The sequence below is a fragment of the Macrosteles quadrilineatus genome, unplaced genomic scaffold, assembly GCF_028750875.1.
Source record: "Macrosteles quadrilineatus isolate MER2022 unplaced genomic scaffold, UCM_ALF_1.0 Scaffold_1__1_contigs__length_201487025, whole genome shotgun sequence".
NCBI classification, from domain to species: domain Eukaryota; kingdom Metazoa; phylum Arthropoda; class Insecta; order Hemiptera; family Cicadellidae; genus Macrosteles; species Macrosteles quadrilineatus.
The window spans coordinates 28,786,441-28,807,575 of record NW_026542594.1 but is presented as its reverse complement, the minus strand read 5'-3'; the positions used below and the strand labels follow the sequence as shown (position 1 = coordinate 28,807,575).

The window sequence follows — 21,135 nt, the reverse complement described above, 5'->3', positions numbered from 1 at the left end:
ATTTACAAAAAATGTGTACAGGGTTTTTACTTTGCTGTACACATGTAACAACGCATCTAAACCTCACTACATACAAAGCATTCGGAAACACAACAGTGTCATCACATCTAATCGCATTTGCATAATTTGTTACCAAGGCTGGACTAGGTTATGGATTTGGTTCCGCAAATGTTCAAGATTTGTGATCAAATTTCCTACGGTTCATTCCATCCACGAAATACATGCACAGGTTTATGTTATCGATCTGGCCAAGGCGAAACTATCCCGAACTATAAGTTAATGAATTATCAAGTAAGAACAGGATGATTAAATACATGGGTCTATGTGGCAAGAGAAGGAATTAAAATTGCTTAGATCGAAGTAAGAATCTTACTGCTTTCTAGAGAATCAGATATTTTTATCAAATACAAAAAAAAACTGATTTAAAATGCTGATAAAATTCTGTATTTTTATGACCAAAGATGGAGATTTACTTATAAATCCAGATACAATCTGAATGATTTTCCTAAAGCAGATTGAATTAGTTGTTAGTAATAAATATTGACTCTTTCCGTAACATGATAGACTAATTATATGAACTCATTCTCCCATATAGTGAAAGTGGCTTTGACATGAAACAAACTCATGAACAAACAATTTTATAAGACTCCTAAAAAACCTTTTGGCCAACCTAAAGCCGATAAAAAGGTAGGAAATATTGTGTTAAACAAATTCATCAATCACGTTTTTTAGGGAACACAATCGTCATACTTATTATTATGTTTATCATCCCTTCATTTAACTAAGATTTTAATGACTTCACTCTATCACAGTTAGTTGAATTTACATAAAACCTCAAGATTAACCGACGATTTTGACGGGGTTCTACTAGTCTATATATTAATTTGAAACTGTTTTTCTTTGTCATAGCTAATTTGAGAGAACGGCTGGGCGTAGAAACTCGGTAGAGGTGTCTAAAGAAAGGTCTTGGTCTGTAGATGAGCCATCAAAAGAGAAACGTGGTAAATTCCCTCGGGGCTCTGCCCCAGTGGCCTTTGAATTCCCATCCCATGTTATTCTTATGGAGGAAAAACTGGGTTTTTGTCCCAGCTAATTTGAGAGAACGGATGGGCGTAGAAACTTGGTAGGGGTCTCTAAAGAAAGGTCTTGGTCTATAGATGAGCCATCAAAAGAGGAACGAGGTAAATTCCCTTGGGGCTCTGCCCCAGAAGCCTTTAAAGTTGCCTCTTCAAATTTGTTTAGCATATGCATAATTCTACACTACTTTTTAATGAAACAGCTGTTAATATTTAAATTGTGATTTATTGAATTTTTCAAAATGAAGTACAGTATTTGCAATGGGTTTTTCTGATTTTAAAATCGATTTTATTCTGCATCGTGTCATGTTTTGCAATATAATGTTCTATTACCAAATCAGTGGAAAATCCTAATATCACAGTAAATCTTAAAATTATTTCTTATGGAGTTAACTTATATCTATTGTATGGCTTGGTTTCTGCCTTTTTTACCACTCTTGGAGATTGTACGTAGGTGATATTCTTTGGCGTATTGCATCTGTACTGTAGACTAAATTTGGGTTGGTGAAATTATTACAATGGAAAAAGCGAGAAATCCTGGACAATTTGATATAGGCTAAAAATAAAACTGAATTAACAATATGCTACATTTTTTGAGCAATCATTGAAATAACCGATTTGCAAACAATGGAAACATAGAAAAAGTCATCGAACACAACCAAGTAGAAGAAAAGAAATAATACTTTTTTTCATTTATAATCGTTATTATAGACAACCTAATGCGGCTATGGGAGGAAATATTTTGTAGAAACACAAAAAGCAAGATTAGCTTTTTGAGAAAAGATAAGATATTTACAAAAGATTTTGATTATATCTAACTGTTGCGTAGATCGTGAGTATTTCCATAATCTTCGTGAGTCGCCTGTAATGCTTCGCAATTGCTCGAATTCGAGCAACAGGTACACTAGTAGATGAGTGAACGAAGTGAACGAATCTATGTATCGTGTATAGCGGAGTCGGAGAAAAGTTGTCCGGTTGTCTGTCTGTGTGTGTGTTCGCACCAAAAACTCAAGAACCGTTTCACTTATAGCGTTCAAATGTTGCACAAATAATTATGACACCAGTGGGAAGACCTCATTAAAATTCTAGACGATTCCGCTCAGTAGTAATTATAAAACCCTTAAAAACATTTTTAAATTTGTCCCATAAGAATAACATTAGGAGCTACCTTCTTCTTCTTTTTATTTGTTTACGTTTTGCGACCAACAATTTTGTTGTCTACTTAAGACAGAGAGAACGACTTTTACTCTAAGCTATTTCATTCATGGAGTAAACAGTTTGGCGTCTATGAATATATATCATTATAATTTCACAGCTTTCAGAATAATGTTATTTAAGTACAATTTCACAACTTTCTGAATAATAAATTGAACTTTACAATATTAGTCGGCAGTTATATACAGTTTATGTTCAGTATTAAAATTCACCTTTAAATTAAAAAATATATATATAGGCCTATGTATATATTTAGAACAAAGCAGCTTTTTACATTATTCAATTTAATGTTGGCACTGAATATTAAATATTCAAAGATGTTAGTAATACTAAAATGCTATGCGAAGGGGGGGGGGGACAGGTCCACGACGTAGACAGTGGTAAAGGGAGCGGATAGATGAGCAGTGCGGAGTGTGGAAATCCTTTGTGACTGTTAAGTTAATATATCTGTAATACTTAAATGCTAAGGAAAGAGAGGGAAACAGGTCTACGATGTAGGAAGTAGTGAAGGAAGTAGTCAAGGCGAGCATTCCGGAGCGTGGGAACCCTTGTGACAGTTAGATTGATGTATCTACAATAATAAAATGCTAAAGGAAGGGAGGGAAACAGGTCCACGACGTAGGAAGTAGTGAAGGAAGTAGTCAAGGCGAGCAGTCCGGAGTGGGGTGACCCTTTGTGACAGTTAGATTAATGTATCTGCAATTCTAAAATGCTATGGGAAGGGAGGGAAACAGGTCCAGGACGTAGGAAGTGGTAAAGGAAGTAGTCAAGGCGGGGAGTCCGGAGTGTGGGAATCATTTGTGACAGTTAGATAAATATATCTGTAATACTTAAATGCTATGGAAAGAGAGGGAAACAGGTCTACGATGTAGGAAGTAGTGAAGGAAGTAGTCAAGGCAAGCATTCCTGAGCGTGGGAACCCTTTGTGACAGTTAGATTAATGTATCTGCAATTCTAAAATGCTATGGGAAGGGAGGGAAACAGGTCCACGACGTAGGAAGTGGTGAAGGAAGGTGTCAAGGCGAGCAGTCCGGAGTGTGGGGAACCCTTTGTGACAGTTGGATTAATGTACCTGCAATTCTAAAATGCTATAGGAAGGGAGGGAAACATGTCCACGACGTAGGAAGTGGTGATGGAAGTAGTTGAGGCGATCATTCCGGAGTGTAGAAACCCTTTGTTACAGTTAGATTAATGTAACTGTAATTCTAAAATGCTATGGGAAGGGAGGGAAACAGGTCCAGGACGTAGGAAGTGGTGAAGGAAGTAGTCAAGGCGAGGAGTCCGGAGTGTGGGAATCCTTTGTGACAGTTAGATTAATGTATCTGCAATAATAAAATGCTATGAGAAGGGAGGAAAACAGGTCCACGACGTAGGAAGTGGTAAAGGAAGTAGTCAATGCGTACAGTCAAGAGTGTGGGAACCCTTTGTAACAGTTAGATTAATGTAACTGCAATTCTAAAATGCTATGGGAAGGGAGGGAAACAGGTCCCCGAAGTAGGAAGTGGTGAAGGAAGTAGTCAAGGCGAGCAGTCCGGAGTGTGGGAACCCTTTGTGACAGTTAGTTTAATGTATCTGCAATAATAAAATGCTAAAGGAAGGGAGGGAAACAGGTTCACGACGTAGGAGGTGGTAAAGGAAGTAGTCAAGGCGAGAAGTGCGGAATGTGGGAACCCTTTGGCGACAGTGAGATTTATGTATCTGCAATGAAACAGTTGCAATACTAAAATGCTATGGAAAGGGTGGGAAACAGGTCCACGACGTGGGAAGTAGTGAAGGAAGTAGTCAAGGCGAGCAGTGCGGAGTGTGGGAGCCGTTGGTGTCAGTTAGATTAATGCATTTGCAATACCAAAATGATATGGGAAGGGAGGAAAACAGGTCCACGTCATAGGAAGTAGGGAAGGATTTGGCAAAGGCGAGAAGTTCTGAATGTGGGAAGAGTTTGTGGTAGTTTAATGTACATTCAATACTAAAATGCTGAGGGAAGGGAGGGAACCAGGTCCATGACGTAGGTAGTGGCGATGGAAGTGGTAAAGGCAAGCAATGCGGAGTGTGGGAACCGTTTATGGCATTTAGATTCATTAGATAAACATATATTGGATTTTTAATCATTTTTAGATGATATAATTGCGATATCGTTGTTTTAAATCATCATTGTAAGCCATACGATATTTTTAGGAGATTCCTTACACCGTGCTTTGGCAATTAGGTTAAGTTAGATTAGCTCAGTTTGGCTTAGTTTTGTTTATGATAGGTCTCATAACAAATATGGAAATAGGCTTCATTTAATCAAAAGACGTTTTGTACAGGAACGATGGATTTACCTCCAATCGATAACTGTTGGAAATCCATTACGTATATTACCAATGACTTTGGTTAATTAATGGACGAGAAGTTAGGATTGTTGTTAACTAAGATTTGGTTGATTTGCCCATACAAATAACATTGTGTTTACCAGTGACACCGGTAAGTAGGCTAGGTGTGGGTGGACTCTTTCATTACTGCGCTCATGTTCACTCATCCCGTTACGCGCAGAATAAGCGTTTTACTAGTATATTATAATTTAATATTTTTGATCCAAACTTAAATATACTAAAAGACATGCAATAGTTTTGCTGATCCAAAAGGATTGCATATCTGCTATAGGGTTGTTTCCTATAGTGTAAAAGGAGTATGTCTAAAAATATTTCATGGAGGTTTCATCCATTGTTGCCTAACGATTTATGATTACCATACATTAACATTAATTAACCATATTATGGTTAATTGTGATTAACCATGATAACAAAAAGATTTAAAAATAATATACATATTTACATACAAATGAATTTATTGTGGTGAAATAAGAACAAGCTAATGTGCCTGTACCGTGTCCTTTGTCATGAACACCAATACTGCCAATACCTTAACAAAACCTTTTACTTAAAAAGGTTGTTGTTTTAGTACTTTGGAATAATCTTTGAACTTTTTTATGCCTATGTGTTTGTAGCATAGGTAGCCTACTGCAGCTTAAACCATGTACAATTTGCTAACAATGAAAATTATCTTGCAGATATCCTAATTTTAAATTTGAAAAATGCATTAAACTGGCTTTGTACAAAGATTTGCTACCTTTTACATACTTAACTGCTTCCGTTAAATTAAATTGAGGAAAATGTTTACATAGGCAATCCCCACTAAAGATTGCCTGTGCGATTTTGGTACATCTCAGTCAAGGGTGCACTTATGATAAAGCTGTGGTTGACCTGGAAAACTCAAAATTTCTCCTCGGATTACTTTATTTAGCGTTGTCGCCAGTAAGAACAAGAACAAACTGAGCCATTTTTATTGGAAGAGTTACAAGTTATACAAAAACAGTAAATGGACTTGAGGTGCTCTACTCGTATGATGAAGAATTGTATTGCTCGTTAAAAGTTTAATGTTAGTCTATTTTTAAATTTAAGTTTTATTTAGAATAAAAGATTATTTGTTTACTGTTTTCTTCACTCCGCTTAGTTGGTAAACCTGAGACAGTACACCAAGTTTATTTTTCGGCACACAATGAATAGCCTTTCAGTACTCTTTATAGACCAGACAGTCCTTGTTTACAGAAAGGGGTAAAGTTAGCTTGCGTAAGATAAAAACAGCTTTGCACCAGTTTTGTAAAAAACTACAACTATGATAAGTGTCGACGAAGCATACTCCTCCTCCTCAGCACGTTGGTGTAGACAATTTTACCAACATTGCATATAACTTACTGCGGTCAAAATTTCATTACGTGCCCACAACTCTATTTTTCCCAATTACCCTTCTATAATTTATTGAAACCTTCTATAGGTAATAAATAATAAAAAATGCAATATTTAGAAAAAGGTTTTTGATCCACACTATGTCAGTTTAGATAAAACACACAAAGTAGTAGAATATAACAAAGTACTGTAATGCAAATTTTAAGCTGTCTGAGAAGTTAGGTTGGTTAGGTTAGATGACATGGAACCTAACCTAACCCAACAAAATTTCTCGAACAGCTTAAATCGCATTGTTGCGACAAAGGCAACAGTAACCGCGGGCCGCTGCTGGCGACGTTATAGTATATGCTAATATTTTGTGCGTTTTCTCCAATTTTATATGGCGTGTGATCAAAATCTTTTCTGAATATTGTATTGTTCATTATTTTTTACCTATAAAAGGTTTTAATAAGTTATAGAAGTGTAATTGAAAAAAAAATAGAGTTCAGGGCACGATCGACACTTCAATTGACGAGCGCCAGTGTGTAGTTTTGTATTTACTATTTGACCTATATCAAATTATTCATAGGTAATGTTGAGAGATTCTACATTAAATAATAGTTAAATCAAAATAAACCAATAAATCTGCTGTCTAATTAATCTAAAAAGAGATAAGGGTTAGAGTGTTCTGTTTTATATTTAATTTATTTCACAACTCGACATAGACCTGTTCGGTTATTCATTTTAGTGTAATATACTCAATGGTATTAATACGATTGTCATTTTCTTTTTCTTTGTGTAAACATAGGCATAGATGGCAAGGTTCTTCTTGTTCACCAAAACTGTCTTGGCGGCATGGCAACCCAAAAGGCCCATGTTAAATTTTAGAAAATTCATATTCTTATTATCGGGAAAGTACACTACTGATCTAGAACTTTTCTTTGAAACAGAACTTAGTAATACTGTAAATTAGTATAGACGTGTTTCTTGTTGCTGATTTCATGATCGAAGTAACAAATATTGAAACTTTTTTCATATAGATAAAAAAAGGACCAATGCATTATTAAAAAAAAATTGTGATATTATTTTAATTCTTTATATATCCTTATAATTCTGTAAGAAAAAAATGTTATCCAGAAAATTGTGGTCGTAATCGTGCTTAGCAGGTAGTAAGTAAGCAGATATATATTTGTACTTAAAATACATCAATAAAAACCAGAAATATTATTACTACGTAAGCTATTCCTTAAAACATGACAATTCATAGCTATTTATTAATAGCATTTTATTAATTCTTCTGAATATTGGTTAAAAGTAGATTCCCTGTACGTTAAAACACTACTTATTTACGATGGATGAAATTATTAAGATAAATAATTTTTTAATGTTTAAACCGTAAATATTAATATGTCTTTCCCTTACTATTTCAGTTGTAACGGACAGCTGCACATCAGTAAAGGAAAGCTATTATAGCTTCAAGAATGGGGTCAAAGAAATCAAAGAAAACTTCGAACTGGCCAAAACGGCGTTTAGAATGGCTCGTTCACTAAACACTAGCAAATTTGCAGAAACAAGGGATCCAAAGGACATAGTAGATGCAATACATAATTCTGGGGATGCCATTCCAGAATCATATAAGTCATTAAGTAAGTATTGTGACATCGTATGTCTGAGCATATAAATGAATTGTGCAATTGCTTAGCAGATCTTACAGTCGAGCTAACAGTAACTGTTATTGTATTAGGTTATAATTTAAGTTGCTTGTCAACAGGTCGTTTTTTTAATAATTTATTTAAAGGCTTAAATAGTCAAACTGTGGATAAACAGTATCATTTTTTTATAAATACATATACATGTTAAGAAACTTACCTAAAACTGTATACACCCTTAGAAATGATTCTTTCCTCAAAACCTTAAAAAATCTCCCTGGGATTTTTAAATTCATTTTTACACAAGAAACATTGCAATACAAGACTCAGGTCTATAATTCTGTAACACTAGAAATTTATAAAAGAATAATACATACAAAGATTTTACAAAAACAATGAAATAATAAGTTATCGTATGGACTGCATAAGCTAAGTATTCGAGGCTCCTTTAATGAAAAATGTCTTCATTATACCAAAATAGACACTTTATCAACTCAAAAAAGACTTCCACGCTATTTGAATACTACTTTAAAAAACAACCAAGTTTTTTTAGAATAACACACAGTTGGCAATAAGCTATCTAATATTATGTTTGTAAATTTCTAATTTTGATGTATGAATTTTTTAATCAGTGAATATGATACCTGAGGAGACGATGGCACGATTGACAAATATTTTGTTCGAAACATTTCACAAAAACAATAAATTTGGTCAGAACAATCCTGAGTCCTCTCCAGAAAGGACCAGCCCAAGCCCCAGTGTCACAGAGGAAACGGCGGCATTTGAATATACAAAAGCTCAAAGCATAAAGACTCATAAAGAAGCTCAAAACTATCCCTCTGGAGAAGACGTTTCAAAGGCAATTGAAAGAATGACTGACGACAGGCCAGAGATTGTCAGCCCCACTGAGAGCGATACCAGACGACCAGTCTCACAGACGGGTTGGTATTGCAATTATTATTTAAGTAAGAGTAGAATGGCCATTGGGCGTTGACGTTTACTGAACCTAATATACAGAGTGAATCTCATAAGGTGTCCGCTATTGTTTTAGGACAAACCCGTTGCTCCCACAACAATAAAATGCAATGTTCCCACTAAACAGACCTCAAGAAATAGCTTAAAAATGTGTTAACTGTTAAACATAATTGTTTCACAATGTCTTAATACATTTAATAATTACATTTAATAAAAAACGGCACTGCATACAAGAACGTGAGTTTTATATGGGGAATCATGTTTTTTTTTTTATTTTACAACTCAACAACTAAAAGAGCTAACAAAAAATTGTAAATTAGAAACTTGCTCAGAATTGCTTAGCCAAATTATGTATGCTGTTTAACACATAATGCTATTTGAAATTTCCGAGTTTTGACTACGTAACTAAAACAAAAAATATATTTTTTTTTATTCTGGTCTTGTGATATGTAATATTGTAATATTACGTCTCAATGTCAAGCTTCGCCCATAAAAAATGGAACATTTTAATTAGGGCAGAGATATCGGAATTTGTATGAAAAATATAGGATATTCAAAAAAGAACCAATTTTTCCACATGAGGAGTCACCATTTAAATTACACCAGAATATTTGTATTTACAAGAGCATTAAAATGGTTTATAATACGACATAAATTTTTATTTGACGATTGTAAAATTTGAAATAGTGAACCTCTGGTTTCAATATATTCTGTATTCAAACTATCTTCAAACTATTATAAAATTCATTCCTTGGAGTTGATTAAGTGGGAACCAGATTTATTTAATCACTGTTGTACCGAAGGTTTTTCTGAAATAATAGTGGATATCTTACGAGATTCACCCTGTGTTATAGCAATTGCGTTATTTTAAAACGGGGTTTCAGAAAATATGAAATTCTATACAAAATGTCCTTAGAGATCTTTCAAGTGCACTACAAACTATTGCAATCGGCTTTCCTAAGTTTCTGTATTATTTTTTGGCATTCACTTAAACTAAAATGTTACGCATTCCAACATTCATATTATTCAATTGAATTTTATGAATACTATTGTCGGTGACATAGTAATTTCCTTGGTTAAATAGAAGCACGGAATCTTTAGGATTATTCCTGGTTTATAGAATTTACATAATTATTATTTCATACATTATTACTGCAATAGTTAATAATTGTGATACTCTGATTAGCTAAATTTATAGGCCTGTGAGTAAATTATCTCAATGGTTTTTGACAAAATTTGGCAAAGTCAATCATTTTGTCAAGAGTTTGTGTATAAGTAACTGAGATGACGAGATTGAACCAAAGAATCGTTGATATCACAAAATGAGTGAATATATTAATATGCTTGCTTTGTTTGTCTAGTGTTCCACAATTATTTTTATTTCATAAAATATTCTAAATGATTAATCACTACCCCCTATAAAAAGTAATTTCTGGCCATATCAAAATTCCATATATGTTTTTATAAAGTCATATATGGTTTTTGATGACCATATATGGAAGCATATATGGCCAGATGTGGTTGTATCCATATATGGTGGTATCCATATATGGTCATATATGTAGTCTATGTATGGAATTATTGGCCATATATGGCCATACATGTTTTCTATATATGAAATTATTGCCCATATATGGCCATAAATATCCTCCATATATGGAATTATGGTCTATATATTATGGTCATATATGACTCCCAGGTATGGAATTAAATTACTCATATATGGAATGATAATTTTCCATTTATGCTCATGTATAAATGAGTTTTTGACGATAATTGGAATTATTATAAGGAATTGTTGCCACATTTGGATTATGTAACTGGACTCCCAAACACTTCTTATAATATTATAAATCTTAAAGTTTGTGTATTTTCTTGTTGCTCTCGTAAGCACACACTACTGAACTGATTGAGTTGAAATGTGGTACAGTAGGGAGGCAGATAATATAGGCATTTCTCCTTTAAAGTAATTAGTAGTAAAGTAATAAAGTATCCAGATTTGAACCCAGATGACAAAATCCTGTACATACATCTATTGTACAATTTTATTATATCGCAACAATATCTTAAAACTGACGTATAATTTAAAAATTGTAAGTGTAGTAGTTTGTAAGGAGAATATTATATTAATAATTAATTAATTGTACCTTTGCTATCAAACAGCTGCAAATATCAATGTCACGTAGTTAGGCTATATTAATAACAACATTCTTCAAATGGCATAAAATGTCTATGAAAAATCTTGTTTTACGAGACCAAATACAGCTTCTCTTATTCGTAATGGGTTTTGTTAAGCCATTTGTAGCGGTTGTGGTGTAGTGGCTAAAGGGGCGGACTCTCACGCTGGAGTCCCGGGTTCGAATTCCAATCGGATGCTCGAAAATTTTGTTTTGAAATTTTTGAATTTTAAATTTTAATTATAGTTTTAATGCATAGTTTATACCATTTAATGTAAAAATATGTTTGATTGTAATTTTTTTATTTATTTATATATTTTTTAAATTTCTATATATGGGGGATTCCATATATGATCATATCTGGTTATATTTGGTCCAAAACCAAATATAACCGGATAAAAAAAAAATTATATGGCCATATATAAACTTTTTCATAAGGGACCATTAATTTAAAGTGTTCAAATAAGCCTTTTAAAATACTATAATTTTTTATAAAATAGTTGTATGATAAAAAAGGGTTTTTCACTAAAACTGCATTCTGATTCCATGATAAATACATTTTTGTACTAAAAATATATTTTAATCTTCGAATGCAATCTCATTAGACTGTGAAGTGATTTTTTAGATTACATTGATGTCGACCCTCCTTCTAACATAAACTTCAATCCTGAATATACTGAGATGAAATCTGACGATGAAAAGGAAACTCGATTTGACAATAATCTTAAAAATCAGGAAAATACAGAGGAGGAGCCGAAACATAATCCTTTTGGTTTGGGAAACGATTTCAACTATCACCGACCTTCAGAATCAGCCCACGAGCCTTTCATTGACAATGCTGATTCTCCACCATTCGGGTCCAAAGAAAACAATTATAACAGATCACAAAATGGGGACAGTTTTGCCGATAAATCTCCACAAAATAACTCTTCGCGAACCTACGAGGAAAAGACAAAAGACCTCCCTCCAATGACAAAAAGACTAGGTGAAGGTAAATATGCATTATTTAATAAGTACAGATTTAAGCATAGGTATAAAAATGACCCAGTCGGTAGCACGATCAACTGTGAAACCATGTCTTGAGTATGAATTTCGGTGCTGACACTTAATACCGGTTTATCTCAATCTTGTACTGTATTAGCTAACTCTTAATTTTCTTGAAACGTTCGCGCACAGGACTTTCAATTCCATGTAAATGGGAAAATGCGAGGCTAGAAAATCTACTGATGACTTAAAAATATAGCTATTTTTTCACATAAATTAAATAAAATAACCATTTAAATCCATTCAAAATCTGGAAATGTCCTATTAAAAACATAAGGGTGAAATAGTACAAGCAATATGAATCATAAGGTCAATATGAAATATTTATCTTTTAAAAACAACTGTATATGTACCTAGTATTTTGTATTCATTCAGAGCTTACAAGGAGATTTGGAACCAACTGGAGACAAAGGGTTCCCGGGTTTTTACACAATCCAGAACTGCAGGACAACATTCCTGACTTGGGATTAGGACTTTCTAAGGAGAACAACCAAGATAGTAAGTCTATAATAATTTTTTTCCAAAATCGATTCCACTTTTTAGAGATATTTTATTCTTAACAATTATTCTTATGTTGATGTTTAAATTATATTTATTGTCATAATAAAAAAATCCTAAAATCAAGATTTTATGAAAATAAACTATTCGTTTAATTCAACTCATGATGTTGGTGGTTTTATTGAATTTTATTTATTTTATTTTTAAATAACATGTTTAATGAATTGCATAGTACTATTTATATTGATAAAATATTGAGCTAATTTGACAAATAACTATTGAGTTATTACTATTTGTCACAGTGTGCAACAGCCGTGTAAGCAGATTTACCATGTTTACATACTTATTTCAGTGATAATGTCAATGTCAAGAGTGATAAAGGACTTGATGTGACCGTGCAGCAAGTATTGAGGAAATTATTGCCAGAGAAGATCCTAGGGAGATTATGAAATTAATTCCTCTGCCAAATCTTCGTGGGTATAAAAACTTAATATTTAATATATATATATACCCCGCACTTTTTTATATTTATGTAAATAATCTATATCTATCCTATTATATACAATTCTACTGGTGTCTGTCTGTATTTGTACTAATAATAGGAGCAACATCTACTAAACCGACTGGGCTCAAATTTTACAATAATATAGCTACCATACCAAGAATGGTAATAGGACTATTCACACTTCGATACTGACCGTGTACTTTGCCTCTTTGGCTTTAAAAGTTCTGTGGTAATGATTTTAAAAGTAAATATTGATTGGTCTCCATGGCTGCAACGAGAACACTCACAATGTTTACATTTGCTTTGATAGTTCAATGTAAACCAGAAGAACTGCCAAATTGCGTATTTCATAATTTTTTAGACAGCTGATTAAGAAATTAAAGAAGAAATTAAATATAATACAACTATTAAGTTGGTTTAGTGGTAGATTTATTTAATCTAAAACTTTACCATAAGATTATTTATTCTTGAACTATGTCAATAATATAGAAATAAAAAAAGATTCTTTAACCACTATATCAACCTAGGCTCTACTTTAGATTTTTTAAAGTGTCAAAGTTGTGAAAATAATGATATTGATATATTTCTATGGAAGAAATATGAAAATTACTATGTATAGATGTTTTGTATGAATTTGGACGATATTTTTCATAAATTAGAACTGCTTAACATGTGTTGGATTATCTTAACATAACTTGCAATTTACATGTACTTTTTTCTAAAATCAATAAAATATATGTTACTATGTTTACTTAATGGTTACTGTGATAATGTAAAGGCAATGGACTATGGAACTGATTAAAAAAACAGGTTTGCATATTGAGTTGTTCGTAGATATTTTTGTAGAGTAGAATCAGACATGAAATGAAACATACTGTATTTATATTTTTTTGTCCTTGATGTTTTGATAAGCATATTTAGGTTTGTCTGCGGTCTGTAATGCTCAATTTCATTTGTAAATAAAATTATTATGTACTAAAGATATAAAAAATCAAGTCTTCTTATAATTTCATTAACAATAAATCCTCATTGGCATTACTTCTTACACGAGCTAAATTACTAAAACCCACCTTTTTATAGTATAGATATAGTTTATTTAATATTTCAACAGACTATTGATAAGACACAACAATATTTCTTAAGTTTATAACAGCTGATGTTGGTGTTGCTAATTATTTATTGTGAGTGAATATGGAAGGATTTGTTATTTAATTTAAAGATTGACGTAAAAAATATTCATTTAAATTTAATAATTAGTAGTTTTCAAACACCAAGATTAAAATTTAAAATTTCGAAAATAATGAAAAAAATAAATAAATAAGAAAGATGAAGGTAAATCATGGTATGTGAAAATAATATTTGAAAATTTGTTAAGTTTTTCTCATATCAGCCTACACAAGATTAATCAAAACCAAAATGGCGGTTTCGAGTACTTACCTGATTTAAAAGACACAAAAGATTATATAAAGGTGATAAAGGTTGAATTTTGTTTCTAAATACCTTAGCGGATGTGTAACTATTTTATAAAACAGATGTTAAAATGTTATTAGGATCAAAATGTTTCTATTTCATGTCCTCTTCCTTTTGCAAAGGACGGGCACAACAGCTAGTTTCTAATAAAACTGTACAAACAAGCTATCTTATTAAATGAGCGAATTACCTACTAAAGTATTCTACTGCTAATGTGAAAGTAAATAGATAGTATAATGTATAATGCATGTTATTGGACTACAAGAGGAAAGAAACAATTATGATTAACAATATTGTTACAATAATTTAATATTGAAATATTAAACAGAGTTTTAATTTACTAACTTTTACAAATGTTTTTGTTAACCCAAAATTACATAGTTTTTACTTTTATGACCATAAATAAAAACTTAAACATATTTTGTAATTTCTTTCAACAGAATTTTGTATTTTAAAAAGGGTCCTTAAGTTTGCTGCAACAGGGAGGGTAAAAAAATTTTTTTTGTACCTATAATGTTAATAGTTTGGTAAGAAATAACTACGGTAATAGCTTATTCCCTATATGGGAAATCCGCTTACAACTATTGCAAACATTTTCTGTACCCTTACGGAGAAAACCTTTCCTTCTACAAAAGTAGCCTACACATCGTTTGCAGTAATACATTATCTTGATTGTATTTTACTAAAATAATTCAAAACAAATAAATTATAAGAACATTATTATCTTTAACGAAACACATCGTTTGACCTCGAAAAGATTAAGTGACGTTTAAAACTGTTTAATCGTGTAAATTAACATGACTTCCTGACGATATCTACTGATTCATTGTTAAATAATGCTAACAGTGGAATCAGATAATGATTGAAAAACATACTTGTTTGCAATATCAGACAGCTACTGCGTTACAGTCTACATTACAAAACATGGGGAACATTACTTGAAATACACCACAAAATGTAAGAGGTATTTACTTTTGATATATTTAAATTCGGTTTATTATTAAGTTAATATTGGTATAGCCGTCCTGTAGAAATATACAAAGCAAGTGAGGAATAACTATTTTTAACCAATCGTTTTGGGCCTCCACACGAGATGTTTAGTGAAATAATGATTTCTTTTTGTAAATAAAAATCAAATACAGTGAATTTAAGTATATGAAACTGACTTGATGTACAAAAAATATAAATGCAACCAATGATTTGGATTGAGTTTTAAATAACTTGGATTCTGCTTTGACATGACTGTGTACACTTTATAACTATAACGAGTTAAATATTTTCCCAAAACTTGACAACCTTAAAACACACTTATGAATCTGATTTAAGTTAAATAGTGGTATGGGTTTCTCAATGAAGGGGTTCTGTATATAAAGGTTTTCCGTACCAAAAGTTCCTATTGTTTTTTGTGATGGTGAGCAGAGAGAATTAATCACTCCAAATTAGCAAAAGCTATTGGCAATCTATTGGTATTTTGGCAATTGGTAATTAATACATTGATAGTTTATTTGATCTTTGCCTTTCTTGACAAAGTGCCCTCGCACTAACATTTTATTATTTATAAATGTTTTAGTGTAACTATTTGTTTATTGTAATAATTTTTCAGGAAAGCTTAAAACATAGGAAGACAGGAAGCTGGTACAGATAACACGGATAAAGGGTTTGGGAATAGAATGAATGTTACTACATCAAATATTCCTACAGAAAATCGCTTAGGCATGAAGAATTTGGCATTAACCTTACAGAACCCTACCTCTCCAATTATTGAAGAAATAGATTTCAAGTCTATACATCAGCGCTCCGAACAAATGCCTTTATTCGAACATGAATTTGGAATTCTTCTCTGTGACTTATTATCAGAATTTGACTTGGAGTTAGAGACTTTATACTTATCAGAAAATTTAGCCGAATGTATAGTAAGAAAACATAGTGGCATTCTTCAAAGGTTTGTTATTGGACGACAACGACAATATAACAATTTACCATCACATTACGATTCATTTACAGAAAATGGTAAGTGTTTTACAAATAAGTAAATAATATCCAAACTAAATGGTGTTAAGAAATTGTCTATTTACTTGATATTTTGAACGTAAGATGATGTTTTCCACTTACTTTGGCACGTTCTGCATAGGAAACTTATTTGGCAAACCAATGATGTAAACTATTATAAAATGCTCAGCCACTTAGCTGTGGAGCTAACGCTGTGTTATCAAAGATCAGAAAACTTCAGCTTTATACTATTAACTATTTTACTAATATACATAGACAATTGATAATTTCTCTTACTTTCACTAAATATTGTGTAACAATGTTTATTTCTTATCGATCTCCTAGCTATTATTCTTACTATGCATTTTTACTAACAAAACAATTGATTTATTTTCAAAACTCCGATACCCATTTATTCCAGACCATACTTTTGTTGTTTTACGTTCGTGACTCTTTCACTAAATAGTGTAGCAAATGTTAACCAAATGAATTTTATGTTTAACAATAAAAAGGGCTGTAGAAAATAACCCCCGCTGCAGCAAACCTGCAGACTAAGCGAATTTCCAATTGTATAATTTTATTCTCACTTATTCTCACTATTTAAAAATATAAGCTTTAACGATACATATAAAAAATGTTTACAACTAGTGTTTTTGGCCTCCGGAGGCAACAAAATGAAAAAGTAAATTGATCCCGGGCCTAGGTCTTACCGTGCCACCTACGGTGATAGCTACTTCCCTAAAGTGAAATTCGCTAAAAGGACTGTATTTCCAATTTAATCGAGTCAAGACAAAGTAAACAAAATCACAATAATTAAAATTAATAACAAAAACATATGGCAATAAATACATAAATACAAGGAACATAAAACATTTTGTCAAAATGAAACATATATTACAAGGAAATCTAATTCTATCTAACAATAATACTCTAAAACCAACCAAAAAGAGCAAACCAACTTATTTAGAACATGATTTGGTAACGTTTGTCTTTAGAGATTGATCCTAAATTATTAGCAGGTTTGATAAATAATTCTTATACAATTAACGATTGTTTTTTTTCAGATTTCCCCAAGGAAGTAGTTTTAAGCCAATCAAGAGGTTTGGACACTGAATTCTCAAGGGCTGCTGAACCTCAACAGAGAAAATTGCTTTGTTTTGACGTAAAATATGGAGACATTGACAATTATTTTAAACTGGATAACATTAAAAACCGAGAAGATCATAAATGTGGATGTAACTGTTTAAAAAATTATAAAGGTTCCCAGAACCATTTCCCTAAAATCAAAGAAAATCAGGAATCATCGGATCCAGCCCTGAATAATCTCTTAGTGTATGAGGAAACAAGGCAGTTCAAGAGTGGAGATGATATAACAATTGAACGCTTCCAGCGATACAAAATTCGACCATCAAAAGAAAAGTGGTCACAGATAGTGATGGGTACAGGAAAAGTAAAACCCAAGGTCAATGGACATGAACAACTTCACCCCCCAATGTCGAACAGTCATCGGACGTGCTTCAAGGATCGAAGTGAGCCATCGATCTTAAACATGACAACCTCGAACTTTCCTTCTAATGACATAAACCAAGTTTTACCCAAACGACTGCCTGGGACTGCAACGCAACAATATATATTTAAGAAGCCTCAAGGCAAAGAACTTAAAGAAAGATATATTTTACCTAAGCAGACAAAATTTAAAACCTTTGCCTCCAGATATAAACGAATAAACAATATTATGTCGGAGTCCGAACCACCTAATGTCTTGAATAATTTCAACACACCAGCCACAGAAGTGATTGGAAATCGGAGAAAGAATTTAAGATCAGGAGTATTTTGCAAAGTTGAAGAAATGACTTCTAAGGAACGAAAGGCTTTTTTTACGTGTCATGTTAGAGATGATAATGCCATTGATGAACGACAGCCTCGCTTCAACCGTCACAGAAAGTTTGTAAATGCATTCAAGCCATCGACAGTTAATGCACATCAGCCTTTGAAAAGGTGCACCGATGCTCACTCTCCCCAACCAGCTCATGAAGTGAATATTTACATAAAACCAAAAGATACTTCAATTCCTGTTACTCAAAGAACTCTAACTGTTACTAAAACGCAAAACATTGATGGAACGATACAAGCTCATAAAGTAGAACAGAAGAAGGAAACGATTGGACTGACCTATGCGAAATCCTGTGAAAATGAAAAAGAACGAGTTGTTCATGTGACGAACAAAGAAACGAGGAACAAAAGTCACAACAACGTACAAGAACATGTTTCGAATCACACATCTTTATACATTCAGAGTGGGAAATTAAACCACAATGAGGATGACAACGAAGTATTCAACTATGAGCTGGGAGGAAACTTTGATATTAAATTAAAAAGTAAAGCAGAAAGTTTAAGAAATAGCATAGTATCCCAAAAATCTTTATTAATCAAGGACGCCATATTAGACGACTCAATAAGTCCAGTTAAACACTTAAAAGAGACAAAGGAGCAGCTACTTTCTAGACATATTAATCAAATTGGTAAGATAAGTTCAACAAGTAAACCAATAATTAAGGAAATACTCTGGGCCCAAAAATCTCCCCCGATCTCAACTGTTACAACTAGCCCTGATGTGTTTAGGCATAGTACAACAAGTCGGCGCATGGATACCAACTGCGAAAACTATATAGAAGATTATAGTACCAATTGTGAGCCACCCACGGCATTCATTGTGGATAAAAATACTCCTCCCTCTAAAATCTGGACCAATGAATCCAACAGTCAAGATTACATAAAATGGGAGGTGGAACATGAGCAAACAACTGATGAAATGTGTAACATTTTCACCAAAGAGGAAGATAATGTGAATCAAAACCGCTCGGATGGAAATCAATGCTCTGTTATGTAGTTATTGAGTTGTGTATATTAAACTTGGTATGCTCTAACTTACTTAATCTCACTTTAAGAATCGATGTTTAACTCAAAATTATAAAATATATATTGCCGTGAGTACAGGTTTTCTAGTGTAAACTACAAATAAAGGTTGTTTTTTACAATTGCGAAACATAATTAATTTTTTTCTCTAGGAGATTTAGATTCATATTTTACACTATTCATCGTCCAAACCTATTTCTGGAATCAATCATACCACCTTGGAATATTTGCAATACAATCCAACAATTATTTTTGAATTTTAGTTATCAAAATATAAACTCACGTGAGGTTTTATGATCGCAACTTTCTTATTTCAATGTGCAGGCTACAATATAAATTGAATTGGCTTACAAGCGTTCGGGAAACTCTCCGACTTTAAAATCAGCGGTGTGTCATAGATTTCAAGGTAAGGTGAGAGCCAGCCAACAAAAATAAAACGTACTGCCTGTTACCACATGGTTACCACTGGTGCACAGACCACTAAAACATTGGTAATCCACTGGCCGTACTGTTCTCCTTTGCCATCAGTTGCTTCTCCCAGCTTCATGTTCTAGCACTCTAGCAATAGTCCGAAACTCTGGTTCCGACCATTGTACTTAAGTATTACTTATCAGAACAGAAGATTGTAATGATGAGCACTAGTATCTTAATTGCAATAGTATTCAAGTAACCAAATTATATTTTCAATAACCCAAAATTCATTATAATTTCAAAATTACCATAAGATATTTGAATTTTGACAAAATTATTAAAAACCTATTCAATTCAGTTCATAACTTCTTTTTTCTGTAACATGTAAATTGTTTACAAAGAATAGAGTCAGACCTAACCTAAGTTATATATATTATGAATACTGTATCTAAAAATACATCCCACATTTTTGAGTTTTCAGCTCTTAGGATAATATACACAACATACGTTACACACATCACTCCAAGAAATTATAGAACGAAAAAAAATAAATAACTACAACTGAGTATTACAAATTAATGAAAGCAATACTTAAATGAAGGATTATATACATACAGTTAGTTTAGCTAGACTTTAGTAAAGCTAGAGGGTCTCCACTGTCTGGGAAAGCCACGACCAATCAGAGCAATTATTTTAAAGGATACTCCATATAAGGAATATTATACTAATAAAATAATTTTGGTGATTGGATAGATAGATATTTGTTCATATAATTAAATCAACATGCAGTAGATCTTGTCAAATATCAGAATAAGTTAAGCAAAAAATAATGCAAGCAAGCTACAGAAATAAAAGGATCTACTGAAAAGTTAACATCTATTATAAAATACCCCCGCCACAGCAAACCTGCAGACTGAGCGAATTTCCATTAACCTGATTGGATTTACACTAAAATGCCTCCATAAAAATAGCACATTTATTTCCTATTTAAATAGAATTAGTTTAACGAGTACTCAGGTTTGCTGCAACAGGGAGGGTAAAAAAGATTTTTTTAATAAAATGATAATAGTTTAGTAAGAAATAAAAGTATTTTCCAAAATCGATCAAAATATGTTCATAAACAAGCAAACTACAACAGTTGACTTATTCTCCATAAGAATAACATGGGAATATTAAAATTAAAATTTTTTTGAATTTTCTCCGTAACAATTAGGCGCATAATAACGCTTCATTATACTAAATTATTTGTTTTTTTAAGCTCTACAAAATGGTTTGAAAAGAAATTGTGAAATTTTGTGTTTTTAGGGTCAAAAATGGGAAAAACCTATTTTTACCCCATAAAACCCCCCATAAACCCCCGTTCCCATAGTCCGATCATGCTGGTTCGCGAACTCATTCAAGTTTATCCCGCCTTACACCTTCAAACCAAATTTTATCAAAATCGGACGAAAATTACTCAAGTTATCGTGCGGATGGACACACATATATATATATATATATATATAT

At 32.5% G+C, this 21,135-nt stretch overlaps 1 protein-coding gene and 1 long non-coding RNA gene across 3 annotated transcripts in view; both read left to right on the top strand.

The window, feature by feature from the left end:
* Positions 1–14,601, top strand: part of LOC128982809 (uncharacterized) — a 30,170-nt gene extending 15,569 nt beyond the window's left edge. Inside the window, exons 2-6 of the long non-coding RNA XR_008489736.1 lie at positions 7,426–7,641; positions 8,277–8,585; positions 11,411–11,787; positions 12,216–12,338; positions 12,691–14,601. This is a non-coding gene — a long non-coding RNA (uncharacterized LOC128982809). The remainder of the gene's footprint in view (positions 1–7,425; positions 7,642–8,276; positions 8,586–11,410; positions 11,788–12,215; positions 12,339–12,690) is intronic.
* A 574-nt stretch (positions 14,602–15,175) lies between these two features.
* Positions 15,176–19,320, top strand: LOC128982816 (uncharacterized). Of its 2 annotated transcripts, none has more exons than XM_054401831.1 (3): positions 15,176–15,270; positions 15,917–16,323; positions 17,367–19,320. In XM_054401831.1, exons 2-3 carry the CDS (start codon positions 15,984–15,986, stop codon positions 19,190–19,192), a joined length of 2,166 nt encoding a protein of 721 aa, XP_054257806.1. In that variant the 5' UTR covers positions 15,176–15,270; positions 15,917–15,983; the 3' UTR covers positions 19,193–19,320. The 2 variants fall into 2 exon arrangements, with proteins under 2 accessions (XP_054257806.1, XP_054257807.1); XM_054401832.1 differs by having other exon boundaries at positions 15,176–15,277.
* Positions 19,321–21,135: the final 1,815 nt, after the last annotated feature.

Excerpts from the sequence above, each read along its gene's own strand:
- LOC128982816 (XM_054401831.1), top strand. The coding sequence starts at position 15,984 with ATGAATGTTACTACATCAAATATTCCTACAGAAAATCGCTTAGGCATG. Across the intron at positions 16,324-17,366 it reads CGATTCATTTACAGAAAATG|ATTTCCCCAAGGAAGTAGTT; the intron begins GTAAGTGTTTTA and ends GTTTTTTTTCAG.